The 19327-nt window shown below is 40.3% G+C and overlaps 2 protein-coding genes and 1 pseudogene across 2 annotated transcripts; 2 read left to right on the forward strand and 1 right to left on the reverse strand.

Annotated features, from left to right (window-relative positions):
• Positions 1 to 468: 468 nt before the first annotated feature.
• LOC140921258 (sodium- and chloride-dependent GABA transporter 1-like) lies at positions 469 to 8479 on the forward strand. Its single transcript, XM_073371244.1, has 11 exons — positions 469 to 932; positions 1611 to 1745; positions 2035 to 2185; positions 2662 to 2760; positions 3422 to 3554; positions 4798 to 4932; positions 5574 to 5677; positions 6378 to 6502; positions 6999 to 7111; positions 7585 to 7713; positions 8271 to 8479. The coding sequence occupies exons 1-11, from the start codon at positions 761 to 763 to the stop codon at positions 8403 to 8405; spliced, it is 1431 nt and encodes a 476-aa protein (XP_073227345.1). The 5' UTR covers positions 469 to 760; the 3' UTR covers positions 8406 to 8479.
• Positions 8480 to 10188: 1709 nt separating this feature from the next.
• Positions 10189 to 16611, reverse strand: LOC140921257 (uncharacterized; annotated as a pseudogene).
• A 107-nt stretch (positions 16612 to 16718) lies between these two features.
• LOC140954075 (Na(+)/H(+) antiporter NhaA-like) lies at positions 16719 to 19076 on the forward strand. Its single transcript, XM_073403477.1, has 2 exons — positions 16719 to 17240; positions 17730 to 19076. The coding sequence occupies exons 1-2, from the start codon at positions 16826 to 16828 to the stop codon at positions 18152 to 18154; spliced, it is 840 nt and encodes a 279-aa protein (XP_073259578.1). The 5' UTR covers positions 16719 to 16825; the 3' UTR covers positions 18155 to 19076.
• Positions 19077 to 19327: the final 251 nt, after the last annotated feature.

The following is a 19327-nucleotide window of genomic DNA, read 5'->3' on the forward strand; positions in this document are numbered from 1 at the left end:
ACAAAATCTAGCCTTTCACATTCGCACCGGCTCTTCTTAAAATGATTTTTTTTTTCGCAAGACAAACTTTAAGGAAAGCCGTTTTTAGAACGCAGATGTTCCGTGAAGTGTGAAACGCCTGTGTCAGAAGTGGTCAACATGTGCGAGTTTGCCAATTTGTTAAAGTTGTTAAGAGTAATCGGTTTTGCTACTCGCGTGCCGAAAAGTTTTCAGTCAATGATCGAACCTCGCACTAGCCTGAGTATCACCCTTAGGAAGGCCTGATACTCAGGCTAACTTCGCACTCGCTTAGCTGCACGTTCTAATATTATTCATTTATGGATTAAGTTTGTATAATATTTTATTTAATTTCATTGAAAAACTTCTGCAAAAAGACTTTATGGTAATTCCTGAAAGTAAAAGTGAGACCTTTTTGCCATTTTAGTGTCCTTCGTTCATTGTTGTTGTTAATTTGTTTGTTTAATAAGATTGATTAAGAGATATCAAACTACCACTTTCTCGAGTTGGGACTAAGAAAAGTCAATGTTTCATGGAATAATGGAAAATACTGTCTAATTCAACAAATTGCTTCATCAATTCAATTAGAGCCATACCGATGCGCGCGCTAGGAACGTGGGAAGTTAATTACCTCATTAAGCTTTATGATTTCAGCAGCGTTTATCAATATCTTTCGAGATAGAGGTTGATTCATTCGGAAAGGAAAATATTGTCATGGATTTCAATGATACGTAAAGAGAAACTGTTACTTCAAAGTTAAGACATGTCAAACAAAGTTCACCCCGCTACCGAAGCGGCGCGTAAAAGCTCCAATGTGAGCGAGGAACGCGAAAAGTGGACTGCAAAAGCCGACTTCATCATGTCGTGCATTGGTTATGCCGTTGGGCTTGGAAATATCTGGAGATTTCCTTATCTTTGTTACAAGAACGGAGGAGGTAATTCTGTTATCTTTCTAATATACTCGTTTACGGATAGTTTTAAAAATTACCCCCGGATTGAAACACAGGGTGTCATAAAAGAACTTGTCAGAGTTTTGTGGTCTGCGGATGAAAAACCTAACTGAATGTGACCTTTCAAATGAGAGTTATTGGGCAGTACTTTATGTTGCACGACTGTTCATTCTAACATTTTGAGTCTGTGGAAGAAATGCTAAAGTGTGACCATTCAAATGAAAGCCATTGAGCAGTACTTTCCTGTGGTACTGTTTATTATGCTGTACAAGGTGGTTCTAACTATTGAGACCGTGGACGAAATCCGAAAGTGTGATCATTCAGATAAAAGCTACTGAGCAGTACGTTTCCTGTGGTGCTGTTTATTATACTTTAGATGTGCTTCCACTTTGTACTCTTTACTTTTAAGTATATTGCAACATTGAATTTGAGATTTTTTCTGACGTTTCCAGTTAGGGTAAATTTTTTTTTTTTTTTTTTTTTGTATTGCGCAAATATCAATCCAGGGAAAGAAATTTTCATCTGCGCATAACATTGACTCAACAAAATCCTAAAATCCTAGTACATATTCCAAAAAAACAAAAAACAAAAATTAAAACAGGTCCGCTTCATTCATACTGGCCATTAGCTTATATATGTTTTAAAATTTTCTTATATTCACAGCTTCTTTTCTCATCCCGTATTTCCTAACGTTAATAACCTGTGGTATTCCACTCTTCTACCTTGAACTGGCCCTCGGACAGTATCTGAGCCTCGGTGCCATCAAAGCTTGGGCAGTGGTTTGTCCTGTACTGAAGGGTACGTCATAGCTTTAGTTAACTGCGTCATGTGTTGTTAATTTAAACTCAGCCAGGTGTGATATGTTCTTAGCTGCCTCTGTTAAAATTATGCAAAATAGAAGAATAAAATCATCTTAAAACGGCTTTTGACGCTGGTGCTGCAACACGCTGACGCTGGAATACGATAACAAACTGTACTTTTCTATAGTTTGCTTTCTTCATGTTATTTTCGATCTTTTTTGAGTTCTTACGTTCCAGGGCACAATTTAGTAAATAAATCATTTTTTTAAAACTCTTCCGTTTGACAGGTCTTGGTGTGGCTATGGTTATAACTTCATTTTTGATATCAGTATATTACAATGTGGTGATTGCGTGGAGCCTATTATATCTTTACCACTCGTTTTCACCGGAAGTTGCTTGGAAATCGTGCGGCAACGAATGGAACACAGCATTTTGCAGGTAAAATAATTAGCCTAGACACAAAACAAGAGAGCACTCGCGTTACACCAATATGGCCTGGGTTCGTGTACGACGCAGCATATGGGTTAGTCTTATCTCAATTTAATGTTCGTTCTCCTCTCTGCTTCAAAATGTTTTCCTCCGGGTACTACGGTTTTCCCCTCTCCTTCAAAACCAACATGCCCAAATTCCAATTCGCTGGAAAATTTTTTCAGTTAGTTGGGAACACAGGTTCATCAGTCAGTCTTGCTAACTGGTTAAAAGTGTCACAATCTCAAAACAGTTAGATAAGTTTAATGCTAATAATATATTTTCTTAACAACGCCGTAGCTACGATGCAAGACGAGGTACTCGCTAATTGCAAATCCGTTGCTGCTTCAAGTTACATTTTTAACATAATCGAATGATATGGTAATCAACAAAACACTAGCTGTGGCGATTCTATCGTTTTTCTTCATTTTTTCTTTTCTTTGTAGTGAAGAAGGTTGGGGCAATTTCACCTACAATTGCACGGCTATGGGAAGACCGCTGAACTGTACCATGCAACTCACCTCCCCTAGTGAGGAATTCTGGGAGTAAGTGAAACGTTTTTCTATGTGTTCAACCGTGTTAAATCAGAGCCTTGGGTGTGGGAGAGAGAACTTTGCCGTAAGCGTCAACTTAGAGCTATTAGAGCGGTTTTCCATGAAAAAACTGATGCTAAAGGTCTGTAAAAACATTCATTCATTCATTCATGATCATTTTCGTTCCAAAACAGCATATCAAAAACGTTTACCACAAATGAGTAATAAATTGACGTTGGTAAATTGATGATGGGTAAATTTTAAGTGTGTTGTCTGTACTATAATTCTTCAAATTGTGCAACGGGAATAATCGAGTGAATGGCGAAGTTAATTTTATTTGAACCTCTCGAAGTCAGCGCGCGCACCTAACGTCACGTCTTTGTTGTTGAATTTTATCTGAACGTTACATTACGCGTGCATTTTCAGTTACTTTTGAACCACGGAAGAAGAGGGAGCACCCTCGAAGCGTCTGGTTTTCCTTTTTTTTACACGCATATTTTGATAAACTTTGCCATTCGCTTAATAGTCATGTAGATGACTGTCATAGCAGATACGAATCTTTTCGTGCATGGCTGGAACAAGCCGTCCTCTGGATCCCGCCTCTCCAGACGCCGAGACGTCGCGTACGCTGCGAATCATTTGCACATTTACGTTTCGGTTTTTTCTTTTTCAGACGATATATTCTCGCAATTTCAAATGGAATTGATGAACCGGGTGAAATCCGTTTGCCACTGGCCACGACTTTGCTGATCGCCTGGGCTGTTGTGTATTTTTGCTTGTACAAAGGAATTAAGTCATCTGGCAAAGTAAGAAGAAACCAGGCCCACCTTACACATATACTAATGCAGTGTAAACTGTAGTACTTCAAGCGTAACGGTTTCTTCTGGAATCGTATAAGCTGTAACTTAAAAGGGATGGCAATTTCATTTTAAAGAAATTTCAATTCCAGCTGATTAAAAAGTTGCGTGCACATTATTAAAAAAGCTGCAAAACAAGTTACACCTACCAGGGAGAGTATGTGTCGTTTGACTTGAATTTGGTTATCTTCCTTTTATAAGGAAGGACAATCAGATTCAAATCAAACAACACATAATGTATTTCCTCGATTAAGCGCCCACGCTCTAATACGCGCCCTCCCCCGAATAAGCGCCTACTCCCCAGGTCAAATATCAAACAAGTATCCCTCTTAAGTAAGCGCTCCCTCCCTCCCATCCCTTGTCAATGGTAGGAAAACAGGTAAAACCTTTTTATATTGCAACTTTGTCAATATAACTTTTTAAGCTTTAATTTTAATATTTATACCAATACACTGCTGTGGGGGAAAGTGTACAATGGGAATACGGTACGCTGGACTGTAACAACAGGAGGAAAATTACTCAATAAGTGCCCCCTTGATTAAGCGCCCTCCTTTCTCCTTTTAGCCAAAAATTGTCGTTGCAAAGTCAATTAGAAATAAATCCTGTTAATTCCATTTTTAAGCTTACCAGCTCTTATCTATTCATGCGCATTCATAGCCATTTCAGTAATCTTGGTTCTTTATAATCACATTTGCAGTTGTATAGTGCAGTTGTTAGAGTGATTTTACTTTCCCCATGAAATAGGTAGTAGAACAGTACGCACCATTATGCACTAATTCTATTCTCTATTTTCCAATTCCCCATAATACACTCTGTTTGCCCCCCAAATTTTCCATAAACCATTGTTTTTAAATGTTCCTGGGAGTATTGCATTTTCCCAAGAGCATTTTAAGACAATAAGTTATGCAAAATTTGGGGGGCAGACAGAGTGTATTATGGGGAATTGGAAAATAGTCAATTGTCTTCTTTTGTTTATTTGTAGCTTTTTTGCACTAGTTATTACTAACTGTTTCACGGGTCAAGTAAAATCGCTCTATGATAAACTGAATCTAGTCTTGTTTGTTTTAAAAGAAATAAATGTCGTAACAGCACTCAAGTTAGCCGCCGGTAGGGTTATAACTGACAAGGCTGTTTCCGAGTTAGAAAGCTTACACAAACGGCAAAGTTTCGTGTTATTCTCTTTTATTATCAGGTTGCGTATTTCACCGCCATCTTCCCGTACGTTATACTTCTGTCCCTGCTCATCAGAGGAGTCACCCTCCCGGGCGCAGTCGACGGAATCATGTTTTATCTTAAACCTGACTTCAACAAGCTCTTGGAACCACAGGTATAAAGCGTTTGTCTGCTTACTTAACTGCGGCAGGATTAGCTCAGTTGGTAGCGCGCTTGAATGCAGAGGGGGAAGTCGCGGGTTCGATCGCCGGGGCCGGACCAACACTCAGGGTCTTAAAATAACTGTGTAATGAAGGTATTCTCTTTGCACTACAAACGGCTAAGCTAACCCTTCGCGTGGCTCGGATGAACTGGTAAAATGCCGGTCCCGTCTCCAGTTGGAGAGGCAAAAATAGTGTCTCCCATTAGTACTTTCGTGCTAAATACATTCACTCTCAAATAAATTGCATTTTTTTTACTGACGTAATTGCTGGTTTGCACGTGACATCATGGCGGCCATTTTAATTGTAAAGAACAAAAGCATTTCTCTCCTTCTGAACTCCTTTTTTTCATGTAATTTTTTCGAGAAAAAAGACATTTAGGTCCCGTCAACACCTATCCGGTATTTTTTAAAATAGAGATTTTTTTCTCCGTTTTCAACAAAGACGCATCTACATGTAGCGTGTTCTAATCGCTCTCGTGAGTACCAACATGGCCGCCTTGTCACGTGGTTGCAAACCATGAGTCAGATCACTTGCAAAGCAACACTGTCATGTTGCCTTTTTTGACGTAAACAAAATTCCTGTTGTATTTTAGGTTTGGATCGATGCTGCATCACAGATTTTTTTCTCACTCAGCGTTGGTCTCGGAGGTCTGGTTACGTTTGCCAGCTACAACAAATTTAACAACAATTGTGAAAGGTAACAACACACCATCAAACAATCGATCAACGGGTGTCCCACTACATTCTTTACGGTAACGCTGGGTGTTTCCTCACAACATTATTAGGGGTATATCAAGGATTAGGTAAGAAAAGGAGAGTGTATCTAAGGTAAGAAGCGGGGTACACGGATACCCAGCGACCCCCTTCCTCACCCCCACCGCCCCCCGGACATCCGCCCCTAGTTCTCAGATCTCTTTTAAGAGATCTCTCATCCATAGCACCGTGCAAAAGTGACCCCGGCTCCTGCCCATTACAAGAGCTATTGGAGTAATTTAGCAACAGAACGGGCAAGTTAGTTGAGGAAGTGCGCGGAAAGGACTGAACACGACTTCCGGTGCTCAATTTGTCGCTCTGCCAATCTGCCATTAGTGAAGCCAATTTTTTTATTTGCGCGCGCCGTCGTCACTGTCGTTACGTCGTGTCTTTGCTAAATCTGCCTATTTCTAAGTTCTAAAGACGTCAACTAAGCTGTGGTATGCGTAGACATTTCATTAATCATATAAAATAAAACCTTTAATTAGAGTCTTTGTCCAAGTGCGACACCCATCTGCAAACTGTCGTGGAGTAGCAATTAACCTTAACGATGTTTTATAGCTCACATTCGCAACTCAGGGAGTTACGATTGTGGTGATTATCATCGTAAATTTACCACTGTTTCGTTGCTTCATTGTTCCCAGAGACGCTGTTGTTGTATCCTCAATCAACTGCATGACAAGTCTGTTCGGCGGATTTCCTATTTTCAGCGTCATCGGATTTATGGCCCACACACTGAAGAAAGACGTGTCAGAGGTTGTTTCCTCAGGTAAAAAAAACAGTCAAGCAGACATGACTCTCTCGGAACTCCGGGATTATTACTCCAAATTTGTACGTGATCAAATGTTTTTTTCGTTTGTTGTGCTCATTTCCGTGTTCGCGAGTGTTTCGTTGTGTTCCTTGTTCCGTGTTTTAGTACATAAGGACAATCTCCAACATCTGCGGCAATATGTGTAAACAAACCCCAATACTCTTTATTTCCAGAATTACACAGTGCTAAACATAGCGAAGCTTTGCCTTTGATAAAATCCCCGCATTTTTCAGCCTCCAAACGTACTTTCCCTAGCAATTTGCTCGTGATTTTGCCAAAACGGTTTTGTTAAAATTACGAACGATTCAAATTACCTTTCTGATTCTGTTTCTGTGATTATGTTTCTGTGAAGATTATAATAATTATTGAGATTATGAGCATGATTACGATTTAGCGCCTTTGATATTTCTCATTTGAACCAACATGAAGCATTACCCGATTCCGACTCTTGCAGGACCAGGAATTGGCTTTGTGGCCTACCCAGAAGGCATTGCCCAGATGCCCGGTGCCTCAGTTTGGGCTGTACTGTTTTTCTTTATGCTGTTTACTATTGGACTCGGAAGTCAGGTGAGTTGACTCGTAATTCTACCGCTTGATGATGGGAGAACTCACACGTGCGAGTAACAACAAAGTGTATTGTACTTCAGGAAAAAAAAGATAGTCGCCCCTAACCCGTGGGGCGCGCGGGGGAGAGAGACTGCGGCCCCCACGGGTTAGGGAGTGGAGACGTATGACATTTCAGACTAAGTCTGTCCTTCCCTTCATATGATTTTATTACCCGCTCATAGCGATCCTCTTTCGTCGTTTTCTTTCCCTCTCCCTCCTTTGCCATCTACTAACCTTTCTCTCTTCTTTCCTTTCGAACTTTCGCCTCCACGCTATCCTCTCTAATCTTGCTTCCCCCTTCCCTTTCCTCTCCCTCGGGTAATCGGCTCCCCGGCCTCCCTCTATTCTCTTCCCTCCCCATTTCCATTCTCTTTTATTCCCTCTCCTCTTGTCTCTGCACTAATTCATGCTCTTGCTCTTTTGACGACGTACAGTTTGTGTTCACGGCCACAATTATGGCAGCATTAATGGACAGTTTCAGCAAACTGCGGGCATACAAGGGATTAGTTCTCCTGGTCGTGTGCCTCGTATCCTACCTTATTGGACTTTCCTGTGTTACTCAGGTAACGTTACTTTGCAAGGATAGCAACCCCACCGCTGCGAATTTTACATAGAGATTCTTTGAAGTAGGGCGCTATGAACGAAGGGTTCCTTTATAGAGCCCTTTTTGAAGCTAGGGGAGAGGATCGTTTATAGTTTTTGTTCTATTGTTTGCTTGTGTTATTGCTTCTTCAGTTGTGTCATCCTCCAAAGGGATAACTTGACTTAGCAAGACGTGGTCACAAAGTAGTGATACTAAATGCTTTCCTCGTAATTACCATGTTTAAATTCAGCAAATGTGTAGCATAAGCCAGTTGTTTCTAGTATTCCGTTATGTTATCTCATCTAGCTGGGGACCAGGCTCAGTGGCGGGTTTAAAAAGGCAAAAAACGGGATGAAACGGCAAAAAAAAAAACGTCGGCGAGCGAAGCGAGCGGGTGGACTGGAGAGGGAGGCAAGGCCCAGACTCCCGCTCGGCCCGTTTCTCTCACCGATTTTTTTTACGCCTTTTCGCCACAGCAGAGCCTGGTCCTAGGCTATATCTGATCCGATCACAGTGTTTTTGTTATTTTCTATTTAGGGTGGAATCTATGTGTTGAATATCTTTGACAGCCAAAGCGCTGGTTTATCGTTGATTTTTGTGGTCATTTTTGAGGCATTAGCCATCAGCTGGGGATACGGTAGGTACCATTTCACCGTCAATTCGCCACTTTAGAAACAAGAGGGAAACTGGGCCGAGTTAACTTTCGCAAAGACTTCTGGGACTGTTACTGGTGACAGGTAAAAACATTGGCCAATAGCAGCGCGTCCCCAGTGATGATCCCAAAAACAATTGCCGGACACATTTCGGCTCCAGTTCCTTTCGTGTTTCTTAAGTGGCCAATCGTAGTGCCTCAAAGATAGTATCACGTGATCCTGAATTCTGCTCTTGTTTTTCGATAGGGGCTGATAAGTTCTGTGATAACATCTATTCCATGATTGGGAAGAAGCCAAACTTGTATTTTCGATTTTGCTGGAAATATGTGACACCTGCTGTTGGAACGGTAAGGAAAAAATATCGGATAAGGAAAGACATCTTACCTTTTCTGAGTCCTAGTCTCCTCTCACATTAATGCCGCGAATCACTGAGGAGCACATGCGCGAATATTGACTCTTCCCCAGTCAAGCCTCGGGCAAATTTAATGAGAACAGACGCGCCATCACGAAAATTTCATCTTTTTCAATCTGAAAAAGTCGGGATTGGGAACGAATTTACTACAGTTAAGCTTTGATGTGTCTGGTATCTTTTATTCGTGACGTATTAAGTAAAACCAGTACGTTTCAGAGAAGGGCTGAATATTTCTCCATCTTTTTTGCATCACAGCTTATTTTATTGGGAAGTATTACTCAATGGAAAAGACTCAGTTATGATGGGTATGTCTACCCTGATTGGGCCCAGGCCGTCGCATGGCTGTTGGCTCTGTGTTCGTTTGTTGCGATTCCCGTTCGAGCGATAACGGAGATAGTTCATCATAAGGGCTCTTTCAGAGAGGTAAGGTCAAAGCTTTTTTTGTACTATTTGTTTCAATATATTCTACATTCAAAATATTTCTCCGTTTCTAAGGGGCTCAAATCCCAAGATAAAATTTGGACAGGCAAATGTTGAGAAGTTCGGTCATTCCCGAAATAAGTTTAAGCACTCAAAGCCGAGTTGTAGGCGCATCATTTCAATGCGAGCGAGCTTCTGGTCTTGTTTAGGACTTTGCTTATCTTATCTTTCTTGTTCTACTCTGCAGCGGTTAATGAGAGCCGTACGCGCGGATGTAAGTGTTCTCAATGCAGTTGCGAATCGTCACAATTTGAGACCGCAAAGGTAAGATATTAGGTAGAGAGCAGACAACCCAACGTCAAATAATTACAACTCGAAGGCGCGAAAAGGACTAAACACGACTTCCGGTGCACAATTTTTCGCTCAATCAGTAGCTAAGCAGTTTTTCAGACCCTTCGAGTCGCATACGCCACTTCTACATTTCCCATAATGCACCTTCACTCGAACAGTCATAACAACAAACAAGTCCGTTCTTTACTGCAACCTGCGAGCGGGCGTTTTCTTTTTCCGGTGGAGCGCTAAAGCCTTCGAGGGGCAAAGGAGAAATCGCCATCCAAAGAAAAAGGGAAAAAGAACCACCTGATCGCATGTCAACGTAAATGTTACAAGCTACACACGACGTTTTACCAGAGATCACAAAATCCGAACACGATTAACCTTAAATCGAGTTTCGTATTATCAAAATTAAATGCCATTTTTATGCTCTTTTTTCAGTAAATGTGCAGAAACAAGGGTTGAAATACATGCCGTAGCATGGAAGGAAAATCCTCCCGAGTCAGTTGTGTAGACGGCCTTCTAGTGGATCAGTTATTCTCTGATTTTAGTTGATGAGATTGTTTTATATTTTGATGATATTATATTTGCCTCAGGGGTCATTCTTTCTACTTCTGATTTCAATAGATACTGCATTTTTCTTTAATCAAAGAGATTTCATGCATTACAGAGAGCTGGATTTGAGTTCTGTCAATTTACTTTATGGCTTTTCAACATTTCAAAAAACGCACGAGAATACTCAATGCTGTTACCTTTTGTATATTTATTTTTTACAACAAGAGTGCATTTTTTATGCAAAAAAATGACTACATTTTCTGTCAGTGAGCAATGTATGAATTTTCGTTGTCGATTTATTTTTTAACATGAGGAAATAAATAGTCGTTAAAAGTCTCCCATGGTTCTTGTCATTACCAGTCGCTTGCTTATTGCTCATCGTAAGGCGCTTTTAGTTGTCCGTCTTTAACCATCATCAGTATCCTCAAATTTCAATAGAGGAGGAAGAGACAAAGGGAGACAAGACTGCGTAACTTTGAACCCAGACTTTATCTTCAAACTCTTCCGACAACGTCCTTTACCAACTCAGTTCCAGGTCTTTCTCCTCTCAGTAGCGAAGAGGCACAGCGTCCGCGTAAGTTACTGGGGAGGGGTTGAGTCTCCGCTCAGCGACATCGTAACGAATTCGCGAAGAGCAAGAAACAAACACCTGCGTATTTAGCCTGCTTAGCAAGCGCTTAAGAGAGAGAACGCGGGCACGCGAGCCCCGTTCGTCCGTGCGCCCATTACTTTCAACTGCCTGCTGTGCTACGCAGTCTACTGCGTTTTAGGCTGATTGTCATCTCAGGTATCAAGGTCAAAGATGGTCTTCTTCACGCGGTGCACTTTCAGTTTCCTCGCTGATGGCTGTAATCCCATCGCCTTTCGTTCTCTCCTGCTTGATAAGGAGTTTTAACAATCGCTTCTTATCAGCATTAATACGAAGTTCTAAATCTTCAATTTCCTTCCTGATATCCTCATTACTCTGGTCAGTTGACTCGTTCGACTCTGAAGCTGAATTTGCTTTTGATTCAATTGCCTTGTGTGACGGAGAACGTGAATCTCGTGAAGTGTCTGTAAGATTTCGTGATGAAGACAGTGACGATCGATGTCGTGATCGTGATCGAGAGTCTCTCTTTGGAGAACGCGATCTAGAGTCGCGTGAAAATGAGGAAGATTCGTGCCGTATCGGCAACGGCGATATAGATCGTAAATGTGGATCCCTGTCACTTTTTCTCCGCGTTCTAGATTTCGCTCCTCGAGAGACCAGAGCTGTCTTCCCTTTTGATCGAGACTGTGATCGACTCGAAGAACGAGAGTGCGACCTCCGTTTTTCTCGTTCGTATTTTTTTCTTTATAAAGCCTGAAGAGTTGGATCGTTCATGCGATGAATCCTCCCGAGAACGTCTTTCCCATTTCGAGCGATGTCGTTTTTGGGAGATTGAATCCGATTGTCTCGATCGTGACCGTGATCGTGATTTCTTCCCCCTCTTAAATCTTTCTTTGCTCTGTTCTCGTGAGGGCGAAGCACCCTCCCTAGATCTAGATCGACGATAAGCTTTCCCTGTCTTTCTCGAACAAGAATTTTCACGTCGTGAATAAGCTTCTGAATATCTAGATAAAGACCTCTCACCACGCGGGCTAGTTTTTCTTTTCTCCCTTGATTCTGACCTTGACCTGGACCGATGTCTATTACTACTTCCCAGGCTCCTTTCGCCTTTACCTGCAGATATTTTTGGCGAAGACCGCGATGATGACGACTTCCGCTTTCTTCTTCCGCGGCAATTTGAGAAATCAATGCTTCTAGACTTGCTATTACTATAAAAAACATCCGGCGAGGCAGTGCCATCACTTAAAATAATGACATCTACCGGGATTTCAGTTATCGACGAATCAACGGAAACGCGATTGCTTGGACCTGGCATACTTGGGTGTCTTTCCTGGCTGTCAGAACGTCTGCTTTTGTTATATTTCAGCGAATCGTTACGCTCATGCCTGCGCTTGTGTTTATGCCTATGTTTATGTTTGTGTTTACTATGCTTTTTTCTCGATTTTCCGCGATTTTCCCCATTGCTTGTCGTCTCAGTGACCGAAATACGTCTCTTCCTTTCGACATTAAAACAGGGGGAACCATTAGAACGTTCATCGCTTTCTAAATTTTCCACTGATACAGTCTGGGAAGAGTTGCTTGATGAGATGGTCACAGTCCCCATTGTACTGGGCTCAAAATTTCCTGCTTGGCCTGGAGATGAATCAGGAGACCAGTTGGTGACGTCGATTCGCAACACTGGCGAATCTCTGTTCCAGTCTGTTTCGGACAAGTCAAAAAGAGACACTCCAGACGGGCCTGGTGCTGGCGTTTGCCAACCTAAATGACGAGAACAAAGAGAAGACAAAAATGAACCAACGGAAAGAAAAGACAAACAAATGAATAAACTTCAGCAAACATTGACATTCAACGAAAGAGCCAGTAACTCGTCACGCAAGTGGCAGCTGCGGAAATAGTTGCACAGGAACTATATTGTATGCAAGACTGACACGACGAGAATACATGTACATCTCGTGTCTTCAACAGTGGAACCTCGATATAACGAACCTCTATATACCGAAGCCCTCGGTATAACGAACGATTTTCTTCACCCCAGTAATATTAAAATATATGAAAAATAACCTCGGTATAGAGAACATTTTGCCAGTCTTTTGGTCCTTCGTTAAATCGAGGTTCCACTATAGTAGTGTTGTTCTACCTTTGGGTGACGTCCAGCATACGTTTCTCTGCTGGAAGTATTCTCCGAGAGAACCCTCTGAATTCATTGTAGCGTTCTACGCTTCTCTGCAATTTTTTTTGTTGTTGGAGATTTTGTGTACGAGGAAAGAAAGCTTTCGCTGACTAATACACACAAGCATCCTCATTACTGACGACGCACGTCTTTCGAAGTCGCGCAATTCAAGAAAGCATTAAGACAAAGAGAAAAAAGTACAGTTAGATAATTGATCCACACCTGCAGAACTACTGTTGAACACTGTGGGCGTGTCTCTAACTTGGTCACGTGACTCGTTAGGCCAGCTATACTGCGCACGCTCATCATAAGCAGTGATATCAAACGGCGAACGAGCAAAGCTTATAAATTCGTGAATAAAATGTTCTGTTTTGTCAAACAGAAAAGGGCGCAGTTGATTACAAAAGTCTTCTGAAGTAAGCTCAACCCTGGGAAAAAAAAAAACAAGATAAAAATTACAGTTTACAAAATGCCTCTGATCCTGGGTTTCGTTTACTTTATAACCATATTATACTACTTTTAGTTGAACTGTTTTTAATCGGGTGAAATATTGTAATTATTTGGTCATGTAACCATTGTATTTTTCATGCGATATTTTGAATGGTTTTCTGTTACCTGTAAAATTTCAATCTAGTACCACGGTCTGCCGACCGGCCTTGAATAGCGGTTCTTTGAAATTAAGAATAATGCAGTGAAAAATTCTAATCTTTGAAGTACTGGTTTTAGTTATTTGATGTAAGTTGTCATTTTGACACCGATGTAGTCCCAGGGCTGTCTTCCGACTCAAAATGGCGGCACAGTAAAAGAAAAAGCCCTTAACCACAGGCAGCCCAGTATCCTGAACAGTCCATTTGCACCCTGTGCTTAACATTATTGGTGTACCCTTCTACATTTTTTGCAGCACTTTCACATGGAAAGAAACCATTTCAACATACTTTTGGCTGTCAAAGGGTTTTCCTAAGTTGCTTACAGTCTTTTGGACTACGTTAATGTCTTAAGAATAGAAAGAATGTGAAACAAAAAGCTGTATTTTCTTGGAATATTTATGAGAATTCCTTAAACATATGAAAGGGAACCAAGAATTTATTACTCACTTGGTGATGAGAGACAAAATAATCTGAAGAAGAAAATTAACATGACTCTCCTCGTCGTGCAGTAACACTCTCAGATCTCTGTTAAGCCATGGAATCAAACGATGGGAACAAGCAGGGTTGACGCGAAAAAATGCCGGAGCTATGGAATATGTAAACAATTTAATTAGGAAAAAATACACCACAAATATGTAATATTTATTTCTAATATTGGAATTGGCGACTGTGATAAATTTGCTTAAATACTATATAGAGTCATGTTGATGAACTATTCTTTTGTAGTTGTTATACTGGTGGTAAATTTCACTTACAAATATCTCTCTGCCGAGGTCGTCCTGTCTGAGTTACTCCTTGCACCCATAGATTGCCACTGTAAATGGTCCTGTGTTTGTTTTATAGTATAAGATCAATATCTTGTTAGCCAAACAATTGAATACAGGTTCATAGGAGCAGTTCTCACTAGTGAATGCTTTTTATGCATCGTGAGACTTTGAATGATGTACAAAACAGAGTTGAAGGAAAAAAGGAAAAACCCAGGTTGAAGAAATACAGAATTCTGATGGTGTCTTGTTCCCCTTTGTTACATGTAACTAAGTCCTATTCATGAAGTAAGAGCCAAAAGAAGGAAGAATGTTTGACCTAGTACCTAGAGTATATTGAAAAGACATAAAGACAAAAAAACAGAAGTACAGATATGTACCTTCTCCGTTCCCTAGCTATAACCCCTCTGTTTCTCTGTAATGAAAAATGAGCCTGCCGTCGCTGCTCCCTTTGAGCCCAAGCATCATTCACTCCCTGTTGTCTTCTATGAGTCTGTTGCTGATGCTGACTCCCATCGGCTAATGTTGTTCGATAACGGAACCGTCTTCCATCACCTTGAGACTGATGCTGAATTGCCGTACTGTTGACTTCTGGTTTTGATAAGTAATGCTGTAAAAAAAAAAACAAACAAACAAACAAATAGACTAAAATGAAATAAGACAATACTTGGAACTTAATAGAGCTAACAGCTGCCAGGGCTTAATACTTTCAATTCCAAAAGGAGCTCAAAACAAGCCAAAATTTCATTTTATAAAATATTGTGAAAATCTGTTTTCAGCATCTTAATTTCTGGACATAGATGCTTCCAAACATTCTGTAATCAATAAATTATGTAACCTAGACCTTGAGTAAGGAGTTGAGACCATTCCCAAAGCACCTTCTTTCTGACGCTCCTGGGCCTGGACTTGACTTAACCTTTAATATCCACATACAAATGCTCAAAACTGATCTCCATACATTTCCTTAATGAATTTGTTGGGAGTATTTTCTTGAAGATCAAAGCGTTTTTCATAAAGTGATTACTTTATATATTCTCTCTCACAACATGTTCTCTTGATTATGTATTGATATCGTTGGGAGAAAGTTGATTTTCGTCACTCCCAGGCATAAAGGATTAAGGCCCTGGAATCAATGTTACTTGATTTTCAACCTGAAGGAATTAACATTCCAGCAACAAGAACTAGGGACATGATGTGAGCTCCAAGCAATCTTTGATAAAGATGTGAGAACTTAATTACCTGCTGGTAGTTGTCCATAGATTTGACACTATGAATGATAGAAGTGAAGCTTGACTTACACAGAGGGCATGTCTGGACTATCTCGGACCATTGCAATATACAGAAGTAACAAAAAGCATCTAAATGGATGATTAAGGTAAAGTGCATGCAAGTGGACAGTCCATATTTGCTTCATTGTTTTGCTGCCTCATTGTGGAACAATGGGACAGAAATCTTGTCCCCATTGTTCATTAGGTGGACAGCACTATCCTCTAGAAAAATATTAAAATAAATATTAACAAATAAGCTTAAATAACAATGATTTAGAGGTAGCAGATTTACATAGTGGTTCTTCCTCTACCATTCCTGGTCGAAATGAAGTTTAGAAATGTTGGGTTTTAAAGCGTCTGTTGTTAGATGACTCCTTCTTTAAAGCCGTCCGACGGGGTGGACATGAGTGGCCTTGTATTCGTTAGTTCCTCAACAAGAGTACCCGGAAAAGAACTTCTTAATTGGAGCAAGGGTGAGAATTCACTTGCGTTTAAATCCTGACAATCCACCTTTTGAACAATCGGAACCTTAGAATAAGACTTAATTTTGTAAAACCTAGCATTACGCAAGAAGCCAATGAAAACAAATACAAGCTTCAAGGATACGAAAACACTTGTCTACAAAAGCTTTGTTCTCATATTCACTGAGACAAACAGAGCATGTAATGTCTTTTGGACTTGTTCTTCCAGACGTCGTCGTCGACGAGCTTGGATTTTGGTCACGATCAGTTCCATCGCCCGGAGCAGCTTTTTTGACGCTTTCTGTCATGGTCACTTCCACAATTTGAAGTTCATCATCGCTGCTTATTTCCACAAGGTCCACGGTCTGAGAAGAGTTCCCTAGTGTTGGTTTTGATTGCGACTCCTGCGATGAAGAGCGCGATGAAGTATCTTCTTCGCATTTGACGTTTGCTGAGATTGAATCCTGATCACAAATTCTCGAAGGTTTCTCAGTAGCTTCGCCATGGTTTCCTTCATTATCGATTTCTGGTATACGGTTATTTTGATCATCCATTGGCTAACTGTAGCTTATTCGCAACTTTCTGTGCTTAGTAAAAAGAGCAAAAGCTCGTAAAAGCAAACGCAACTTCCATTTTTCCTTAAAACTTGCTTTCTCATAATTTGTCAGCGGAATCTCACCCAAAACAAAATACCAGTTTCCAGTCTTACTCTTTGATCGTGCAACATTTGCGTTCAGTTGCACTTTCTCGTTCGCGAAAATAACTATATATAACTCTCTCAAAGCACTTTCTTAGTTTGCTTAGATCTACGAGCTAAATCATGAGCAAGATTCGCAGTTATTTACCTTGGGGGGCAAAAAATGTCGTTCGAATTGTAAGACTACAAGGCACGATTCGGCCACAGTCAAGAGGGCAAGGACTCAACTTGCAGAAAATTGACAAGCACCTCGGCAAGGCATTTGACATCAAAAAAGTCAAACCAAAGGCTGTTTGCCTAGAGATTAATAGCCCAGGAGGCAGTGCTGTTCAATCCAGTTTGATATATCAAAGAATAAGGAATTTGTCAAAGGTGACTGAAGTTCCCGTGCTCTCGTTTACTGAAGATTATGCTGCGTCAGGGGGGTATTGGCTTGCATTGGCGGGAGATGAAATTTTTGTGGATCCTAACTCTGTGGTGGGATCTATTGGTGCCGTGTTTGGAAATTTTGGCTTCGAAGAAGCCATTAAAAAGCTAGGTAAGTTCAAAACTTTCTTAAACAATGAGCACAGTTTATTTCATCTGAGGTATTTCGAGAACGGACCTCTGGAGCCAGGGTTAGGGGAGTCAGCGGTTGGGGAAATACTTGTTGCAATGGCCAGTTTTTCTGGCAAATTGTCTGTTGATTTTTTCTTGTGCTGTTGCAAGGCAAGTTTACACAGGTCCTCGCCTTGTGAAGCCTCGCCACATGCATGCCACTCAGCACAGGAAGTGCAAGCTCAGTATGAGATTGCATAATCTCAAAATTGCCATAAAAATGAGGGACTTGAATGGGAATCCCAATAATAGAAAGCAGTGTGTCTTGCAACTTGTGGTGCAGTAAAGTTTCAAGACAACTTACTGAAAAAATGTCTGAGTATCATGGCCAAATAATGTTCTGTGCACGGGTGTTCAAAATAAAACCAATAGTGAATAGACTAACTAACTAGCTAGCTAACTAGCTAACTTATATTTGTGTCTTGTTTAGGTATTGAATGGCGACTTATTACAGCTGGGGAGAACAAGGTCCGTATGGACCCCTTTAAACCCCTCAAGCAAGCAGATGTCGATCATACAGCCAAGATACTGCACAGTGTCCACAACAACTTTATACAGTTGGTAAAGGAAAGGAGACCAAATCTTGATCCCAATCACAAGTCAGCATTCTCTGGTGACTTCTTCATTGGCAAGGATGCAGTTTCTATGGGGCTAGCTGATGGGTTTTGCTCTGATTTAAAAGCACTGTGTATTGAGAGATTCGGTAAAGATGTTAAATTTGAAAGGTGTGAGCCTCCAAAAAGTTTTCTGGATAGGTTTCAAGGTGTAAGTAGTAATGCAAGAATTGAGTTGTCTGTTGGTGAATTACTTGATGAATTAACTGACAAACAACAGGAGGCAAAGTTTGGCCTTTAACACTACTGTAGTGTTCAACAGAAAAAATAATATATTTTATACATTATAAATTAGGGTTTCTCTTAAAGTCCTACTGAACAATGACATATAACCATTCCTTGGAATCTAACTTAAATTGTACAGTGAGCAGTGTGAGGAGCAAAGGGATTAAAATGTCTGCCTTTTATAGATATAGGAAAGATACGTAACCTCAGTAGTGATTGTAGTACAGTCAAACTTGTACTAAACAATCACCCTCTATTAACCCTTTAAGCCCCAATATCCACATAGAAATTCTCCAAACTGATCTCCATACATTTCCTTTAAGAATTAGTTGAGAGAATTTGATGGCAGATCAAAGCGTTTTCTCTTTATTGATCATTTCATAAATTCTCATAACCTTATCTCTTGACAAGGTATGAATATTGTTGGGAGAAAATTGATGTTGGTCACCATTGGGACATAAAGGGTTAAGCGGTCACTAACCAAAGTTCCAGAAATAGTTTTCCTTAATAACTATAAAACTGACCTGTATTGAGAGCTCATCTCTATTCAGTATTCAGGTCCCCATGAGCTATTTTTTATTTTCTTCACCTCTATAAAATGGCCACTTTGTCAATATGTACCATACTAGTACAACAGATACACTGTGTATGGTGTCAAGTGGTCTTTTACTTGTTTTCTCTTGGTGTAAAAGAGGTAGAATCATTTTGAGGCTGATTTGTCATGGGATGGATATTTTGCTTTTTCACAATCTTCATTTTGTTGAATAACTCTTAGCTTAGTCAAACCTGTATTAAAAATTCAAACTGTATTAAACAGTCAGTAAGGCATTCCACAAGGGTGGTCATTTTTATCATTAGCAACAAATTAAGGATGCAGTAGACAAGACAGTAAAAGAGACAATGTTCAACAGTAACTTGTAGCCTATTCATTAAAATCAAAACTGACTAAATCTTTTTATTGTAATGTGCATGCACTTCAAGTACCTCTGATGATGCTATACCATGTTGAACAGATGATCCCATATAAAGTTCAGTAAAAGATTTACCACGGTGTTAACTTCAGTTTTTTTTTATTTTATCTACAGTGTATATATTGTGGTTCAATTTTATCCTTGGTTCAAATTTTCTTTTCTTTTGTTTCAAACTCATTATCATGTTATTATCATACATTACCATACCCAAAAACAAA

Source organism: Porites lutea, chromosome 12 (genome assembly GCF_958299795.1).
Source record: "Porites lutea chromosome 12, jaPorLute2.1, whole genome shotgun sequence".
NCBI classification, from domain to species: Eukaryota; Metazoa; Cnidaria; class Anthozoa; order Scleractinia; family Poritidae; genus Porites; species Porites lutea.